Source organism: Sus scrofa, chromosome 7, assembly GCF_054392235.1.
Source record: "Sus scrofa isolate SSC_HxYL_T2T_F1_AM1 chromosome 7, Sscrofa_HxYL_maternal_Yorkshire_Landrace_v2.0, whole genome shotgun sequence".
NCBI classification, from domain to species: Eukaryota; Metazoa; Chordata; class Mammalia; order Artiodactyla; family Suidae; genus Sus; species Sus scrofa.
In genome coordinates, this window is record NC_139389.1 from 67,289,486 (window position 1) to 67,296,802 (window position 7,317).

General features: G+C 58.1%; 1 protein-coding gene across 29 annotated transcripts; it reads left to right on the forward strand.

Moving 5' to 3' along the window:
* The first annotated feature begins 72 nt into the window (after positions 1–72).
* Positions 73–7,182, forward strand: ULK3 (unc-51 like kinase 3). 29 transcript variants are annotated; one of them, XM_013978070.3, is made up of 16 exons: positions 73–350; positions 904–1,044; positions 1,129–1,249; positions 1,798–1,902; positions 2,930–3,073; positions 3,287–3,369; positions 3,883–4,038; positions 4,202–4,307; positions 4,514–4,581; positions 4,782–4,884; positions 5,024–5,088; positions 5,174–5,252; positions 5,333–5,373; positions 5,710–5,757; positions 5,882–5,948; positions 6,069–7,182. In XM_013978070.3, the coding sequence occupies exons 3-16, from the start codon at positions 1,156–1,158 to the stop codon at positions 6,083–6,085; spliced, it is 1,176 nt and encodes a 391-aa protein (XP_013833524.1). In that variant the 5' UTR covers positions 73–350; positions 904–1,044; positions 1,129–1,155; the 3' UTR covers positions 6,086–7,182. The 29 variants fall into 29 exon arrangements, with proteins under 29 accessions (XP_013833524.1, XP_084824933.1, XP_084824943.1 ...); XM_084968807.1 differs by having other exon boundaries at positions 4,514–4,554; XM_084968817.1 differs by having other exon boundaries at positions 3,304–3,369; positions 4,514–4,554.
* The last annotated feature ends 135 nt before the right edge of the window (positions 7,183–7,317 follow it).

Sequence of the window (7,317 nt, forward strand, 5' to 3'; positions counted from 1 at the left end):
AGTGTGGAGTCCACTCCGGCCGCGTCGCGCTCTACCCTCTCGGCTCCCAGCCGGAACCCTGCGCCGGGAACCAGGAAGCGCCCGGCGGCTGGCGCGGGGCGGTCGGGATGGCAGGGCCAGGTTGGGGTCCCCCGCGGCTGGAAGGCTTCATCCTCACCGAGCGCCTGGGCAGTGGCACGTACGCGACGGTGTACAAGGCCTACGCCAAGGTGGGTGCGGGGCGCCCCGGGGTTTCTGTGAAAGGCAGGATCTGGGGGCACGAGAACTTCTGAGGGCCTGGTCTCCGTGCCCGCAAGAGCAAGTCGACGGCGAGCAAGCCGAGCCGGGTGCTGGGCCGGAAACTAGGAGAGGTTAGAGACGGCGTGAGAGGCACTCGGGGCTCACATCTGCCTTGTCCCTCCCAGGTTCTGTGGAGGGGGTGGGAGGTGACCGCCACAAATAGGCCTTCAAAACCAACACACGCGCACACACCCATTTTGTGTGGAGACACAGGTGGAATCCTCCATGCAGCCTCTGTGTCAGTGGCCCCAGAATAGGCTCACAACAGGGGGGGGGGGGCCGGTCTCTGTGGGCTGGGAGGAGTCTGGGGCAGGGTTCTAGGAGACTGGACCCACGGAGGACGCAGAGTGTGCGGTGTAGAGCAGGAAAGGGCATTCCTCAGCAGGGGCGCCTAGAACTCAGTGAAAGGGATTGTGGAGCAGAGAACACCAGGCTTGTGGGGAAGCTGAAATTCCAGAATCTGGGTGCCTCATTGGCCTGGGAAGGGGCAGCTGGGAAGCCTGGAGCGGGTGTGAGTGGGCAGGCCCAGTGAGGGGGAGAGGGCCAGAGGAACCAGAGCCCTTCTGGCCACACATGGTCCCTGGTTTTCTCAAGGCAGAGCTCTCAAATCTCCTGTCCCCACAGAAGGACACTCGTGAGGTGGTAGCCATAAAGTGTGTGGCCAAGAAGAGTCTGAACAAGGCATCTGTGGAAAACCTCCTGACAGAGATTGAGATCCTCAAGGGCATTCGACACCCACACATCGTGCAGCTGAAGGACTTCCAGGTGTGGACCTGCGGCGGGGCCACCCCCAAAGAGGGCTGGAGAAAGGACCCTCTCTCCAAGCCTCCTCTCTGCCTCTCATCACAGTGGGACAGTGACAACATCTACCTCATCATGGAGTTCTGTGCAGGAGGTGACCTCTCTCGCTTCATCCATACCCGCAGGATTCTGCCTGAGAAGGTGGCTCGGGTCTTCATGCAGCAGTTGGGTAAAAGCCTCTGAATGCAGTCTGCAACCTCTTCCCGTGATCTCTGCTCTCTCACCCACCCCTGCCCCTGGCTTAGAGCTCTGGCACTCTTAGCAGTTGCCTCTCATCCCAGCTTGGATTTGTAGGGCCCCTCCTTCCTAGGTGCCCATCTCTGGCTTAAGGATGCTGTGAGAAAGACAGGGAGGACCCCCATCTGTGGGGAGTCCAGGCTTCCACTATTGAAACATAATATAAGGACCTCGTAGAACATTCTGAAGACCCAGGTGCTTTGCCAAGGGAAAGAGCAAGGGCCTGAAGGGCTGGGGCATCTCGGGAGGAAAAAGACTTGTGAAGGGCTAAAGGGAGGAAGGAGGTCACTCGGGATGGGGGGTGGGACAAGTTCATGGCAGAGATGAGAGCCTGGTGCTTATATATAAAGCATTCAGTCGACCATTGAGTCCAGAACTGGGGTTGTGCAGGCTTGGAAAGACAGACAAGCCTGGAAAGATGAGAGGAGGTGAGAGATAGGGTCCTCTGACCGGGCTCTCTGCATGGGTCCTGCCCCCCAGCTAGTGCCCTGCAGTTCCTACATGAACGGAACATCTCTCACCTGGATCTAAAGCCACAGAACATTCTGCTGAGCTCCTTGGAGAAGCCTCACCTTAAATTGGCAGGTGTGAGTCTGGAACAGCAGGGGTGGGGGTTTGGAAGGTGGGTAGGCAGAGGCCTCCTCCTGTCTGGGTTCACTCGGCAGCCCTGGTTCTCATGGAGGCCTCTGTTGAGTCATCAAGCAGTGACAGACTGGGAGATCCAGGGGTGGGCCCTGTCACCAAAAGGCAGGGCCTTTCTTGGGCTACCCATGCTTGACTCCAGCAGTGGCATGGTGGGGTCAGGGCTCACTCTGGGGTCAGGGTTAAGACTCAGTGTGTGACCAGAGTTCAGAGTGTGACCAGGATTAGGACTTTTTCTGTCACCAGGATTGGGGCTCAGACTATGACTCAGTCTGTGGCAGTGTTGAAAGATGTGAGATGGGGAAGGGTTGGTTGTGGCCTCTGGTGAAATTTGAAGAACTGACTTGAAGCTGGAGGCCAGAGAGGCCCACTGAGCTTGGTGGGACAGTGAGGGAGGGTTCTAACCCCCGTGAGCCCTTATCCTCATTGCTGGTATGATTAGGGTGGGCATCCTAAAAAGGCGCTGATGGGAGTTCCCGTCGTGGCGCAGTGGTTAGCGAATCTGACTAGGAACCATGAGGTTGCAGGTTGATCCCTGGCCTCGCTCAGTGGGTTAAGGATCCAGCGTTGCTGTGAGCTGTGGTGTAGGTCGCAGACCCGGCTTGGATCTGGTGTTGCTGTGGCTGTGGTGTAGGCCGGTGGCTACAGCTCTGATTAGACCCCTAGCCTGGGAACCTCCGTATGCCATGGGAGTGGCCCTAGAAAAGGCAAAAAGACAAAAAAAAAAAAAAAAAAAAAAAAAAGGGCACTGATGGGGTTATGCAGGATTGGAAGGATTTATGCCCCTAGAGCAAGAGGTGAGAGGGTGTTCCAGGCACATAATGAGAGAAACAGCATGAGCAAAGGAGGGAAGTGGGATCAATCCCAGTGAGTCTAGAGGGTGGGAGGAGCCCTGTGCTGGAGCCCTGTACAGTCCTGGAGCAGAAGCAGCTGGAATCTGCAGCCCTGCTGCCTGCCCTCTTGCCTGCAGACTTTGGTTTTGCCCAGCACATGTCCCCCTGGGATGAGAAGCATGTGCTCCGTGGCTCCCCGCTCTACATGGCTCCCGAGATGGTGTGTCAGCGGCAATACGATGCCCGTGTGGACCTCTGGTCTGTGGGGGTCATCCTGTACGGTGAGAGCTCTGTCCCCTTGCCCCCACCTGGTGGCCTGCACTGTGTCCTCAGGCAAGGCCTCTCTGGGGCACTCCTGAAGGGTTTTAATGAGAAGGTTGACTTTCCTGGTCTGGGGCCCCTGTTCTAAGGGATGCCAGGCCCCCTCCCCAGGAGGGGCCAGACCAGGCTTGACCCTGTCCCCTCCCAGCCTGCCCTCTGCCTCCCTTCCACAGAAGCCCTCTTCGGGCAGCCCCCCTTTGCCTCCAGGTCGTTCTCGGAGCTGGAAGAGAAGATCCGGAGCAACCGGGTTATTGAGGTAGATCTAGCAGGGCCTTGGCAACTTTGGGGGGGGCGGAAGGAGTCAGGGCCCTGAGGTGGGAGAGCTCACTGCTGCCTACGCAGGTGGAGGGGTGGGCTCCAGGCCACCTTCATGGATCTGGGGTACACTCTGGCCTAGAAGTCAGGCTCCGTTCAGTTCCAGGGATTCAGATCAGCCTACAACAGGATGCAAAGGGCCTGCCCCACAGCCTGCTACAGTCCCCCTTTGGGGAGAAGGCCAAAGCAGACCTGGGCCAGGCTTCCCATGAGCACAATCCAGAGAGGAAGAAGGACCTGGAAACAGGGTTCTGTGATAGCTATGGGTTCCAGCGAAAGCGTGAGCAGGAGCCTGGGGGAGGAGGCTTGGCTCTTCACCGGCTGCGACACTCTAACTGGTCATGTTATCCATCTGGGGCATCTCAGGACAGGGTTACAAGGTGGTCCTGACAGGCCCCTGAGGCTGGGGTTGGAGGTGCTGGAGCCCAGTGTGATCTGTACCCCTCTCCCCCAGCTCCCCCTGCGACCCCTGCTCTCCCAGGACTGCCGGGACCTGCTGCAGCGACTCCTGGAGCGGGACCCCAACCGCCGCATCTCCTTCCAGGATTTTTTTGCCCACCCCTGGGTGGACCTGGAGCACATGCCTAGCGGGGAGAGCCTGGCACGAGCAGTGAGTAGAGACAGGTGGTCTGAGGGCGAGTTGGGGGGTCTTATCTACCCCTTTCAGTGGTGATCACGTGACTTGCCCAGCAGGAGACAGAGTGGGCATGGGACATCACCCCCTCGTGGTGAGCATGGTGGGTGGGCATGACTCCCATCTACTTGTCCCCCAGACCGCCCTGGTGGTGCAGGCTGTGCAGAAAGACCAGCAGGGGGACGCCGCAGCAGCCTTATCTCTCTACTGCAAGGCTCTGGACTTCTTCGTGCCTGCCCTACACTGTGAGTGCCAGGCTGTTCCAGGAGGGGTGGGGTCAGCCATGGCTGCAGTGGATAGATTCTAGAAGCAGCTCTCCTTCCAGAATTTTGTGGGAGACAAGGCAGAGGGTAAATTTGGACTTTAGTACTTTGTGGGGTTTCAGAGAGTTTGGTGGGGGCAGGGCTCTCCTTGCCCCACACTCCTCATATAACCCCCTTCTTTTCTGCAGATGAGGTGGATGCCCAGCGGAAGGAGGCAATTAAGGCAAAGGTGAATGAGAGGCTTCTGAGGAAATGGGTGAGGGATCTCAGGGCCTCTGGGGCTTGGTTCTCCTAGAGGAACTTCTCTTCTTGGGAAGGGGTCAGGCCAGCCTCTGTTGACCCCTGATGTTACAGCTTGGGGCAGTCACTGAGGACTCGGAGGGCGAACCTGGAGGTGGGTACTGGCGAGGGAGGCAAGGCGGGACAGCCCTTCCTCAGCCCCTTGCCTTCCTGCAGGTGGGCCAGTACGTGTCCCGGGCTGAGGAGCTCAAGGCCATCGTCTCCTCCTCCAATCGGGCCCTGTTGAGGCAGGAAACCTCTGCCCGAGACCTGCTTAAAGGTAGGCCCCAATTCTGGCTGACCACCAGGTCCCCAGCAATTTCCTCCAGCCTGAGGGGGAGGCAGACCCCTCAGGGTAGGTGTCCTGAGAGGAAAAGGCAGGTTGTTCCTCTCACCCTGAGCTTTTGCCCTCATTCCAGAGATGGCCCGGGACAAGCCCCGCCTCCTAGCTGCTCTGGAAGTGGCTTCAGCTGCCATGGCCAAGGTTTGCAGCCAGTGGGAGGGGTCCAGGTGGGGGAGAGAGAATCCAGGTCATGACCCTAAATGACCTCGTGTCCCTGGGGCTGCAGGCAGAAGAGGCCGGTGGGGAGCAGGACGCCCTGGTTCTGTACCAGCACAGCCTGGGGGAGCTGCTGCTGCTGCTGGCAGGTGAGACCCCATCTCCACATTCCTTCACGCCCCTGGCTGCCCTGCCCTGCCCTCACCATGCGCTCTTCCTGTCTTTGCAGCGGAGCCCCCAGGCCGGAGGCGGGAGTTGCTTCACACTGAGGTGCCTATTGGGGTTGGGAGGGTTGGGGCCTTCCTCTTCCCCATTTGACCTGCTCCAGTTTAGGGGGCCCTCCTGGGGACTTGCTGAGTCGGTGGCCCCCTCAGGGCTTGGGTGCTTGGTCAGGCCAAGGAGTCAGGCGGAATCTGGGAACTCGGCAGCAGAAAGTCAGCTGGTCCGCTGCAGTCAGACGGCTTCCTGGAGGAGGGAGCGGATGAGGGTTCAGTGGCAGGTTGTTCTAATGAGGCAGAGGATTGTGGAGAGCATCAGGAGTGAGGAGGAGCTCAATTTGAAGGCCCTTCATCGCCTCACACCCACGGGCATGTCTTCCCTTGACAGGTTCAGAACCTCATGGCTCGAGCTGAATACCTGAAGGAGCAGGTCAAGGTGGGCACGTGGGGGCCCTCACTGGGGCGAAGCCGTTTGGGTTCTGCTCCTCAATCTGTGTGTATCCCTCTCGTCTCTGTCTGAAGACTGCTCCATCGCTATCTGTGTCCTTTATGTTCCACAGATGAGGGAGTCTCGCTGGGAAGCTGAGACCCTGGACAAAGAGGGGCTGTTGGAGTCTGTTCGTAGCTGTGAGTCCTGCCCTGGGGTCTGACCTTCCACCCAAGGAGGGATGAGGGCTGAAGCAGCCCCGGATTCTGCCTCTTTGGCCAGAGACCTGAAACTGACCCTCCCCACTTTCCCCTCTATAGCTTGCACTCTGCAGTGACCCTGAAGGATGATTGGACAGGTCACTGGGAGTTGGGGACGCACTCACCCCTACTGTGGCCCTCTGCAGCCCTGCAGAGCAGGCTTCCTGGATGGGCGACTCTGAGACCTCCCCACACCCCAGATCCCTAGCACCCCTTGGGAGACTCTTTACCGGCTAGAGGGTCTGATAGCCCACGGAGTGCGCTGGGAGCACTGGGCCTCGGCCCAGGGGAAGAGGAGCAGGACTCTGGGAGAAGAGTATTTCTTTCACGTGACTTTTGTTATTTGGTGGTTGCTGTGCCCTGAACCTGTTGGTTTCTGTTTTTGCTCTGAGCAGAGGGCACGGGGCAGTCTCTGCCCTGTGGCCACCCCTGTCCTTCCTGAGAGCCCTTATTGCAGCTCACCTCCCTCCTTGCACTGGAATGGGGCCGAAGACCCCTCAGGGACCACCCATCCCACATATGCACTCAGCCCCGCAGAACTCACCAGTCTTCCTGGAAACTGACCCCTGCCCACTTTCTCAATATTTTAAGATACTCCTTCATGCATGAAAATAATATCCTCTGTAGAAGTGGAGCAAATATGAGAAACCCATGCCTTGTTCTTGCCCTGGCCCAGGGGGTACAAGGGGAGGGGTCCTCAATCCTCATCCTTCCCACCTCCGTCCCTCTTTGGGGAACGCCCCTACTGGCCCCAGAGCTGGTCCTGGCCTGGGAGAGAGAGGCATGGGGACTTCCTGGCCCATCAAGCTGTGGGGGACCCAGTGATCCAGGATAGCTGGTTCTAAGTCTGACACTGCCACTATTCCAGCGTGTGACCCTGGACAGGCTCCTTCCCCTTTCTGGGCCTGACCCCATCTCTCCAGTAGGTCTGCCAATATCTTCCTAGGATCCCACATGGGCTTTTAGGAGAACAAAGTGACTTTAATCTGGAAAGAACATGCATACCCATAGTTACTTGGAGGTTTCTTTTCTAAAAAATCAGAGAAGGTGTTAGTGGTTTCTAATCCCACTGCCCTTAAATGCCTCCTTTCTTTAGGAGAGTGTCTGCGTTCCCTCTAGGAGGCTGGGTGTAAAGAATGTAATTCATTGTTTTTCTATTAAATTATTTTCTGAATGTGTTCTTCTCTTCTTGCCCTGGGAAAAAAAACAGGTGAGGTAGTCCCTGTTCACAGGCTGGAGCTAGAGGGGCCCCAGAAAAAGCCAGGTGACCTGGGGGAGGCCACAAGGTGGTAGGGAGTGAGAGTCACGT

Coding starts and splice junctions, on each gene's coding strand:
- ULK3 (XM_005666148.4), top strand. CDS start 108: ATGGCAGGGCCAGGTTGGGGTCCCCCGCGGCTGGAAGGCTTCATCCTC. Junction 1,045..1,128: donor TGCAGCTGAAGGACTTCCAG/GTGTGGACCTGC, acceptor CTCTCATCACAG/TGGGACAGTGACAACATCTA. Junction 5,758..5,881: donor ACCTGAAGGAGCAGGTCAAG/GTGGGCACGTGG, acceptor TATGTTCCACAG/ATGAGGGAGTCTCGCTGGGA.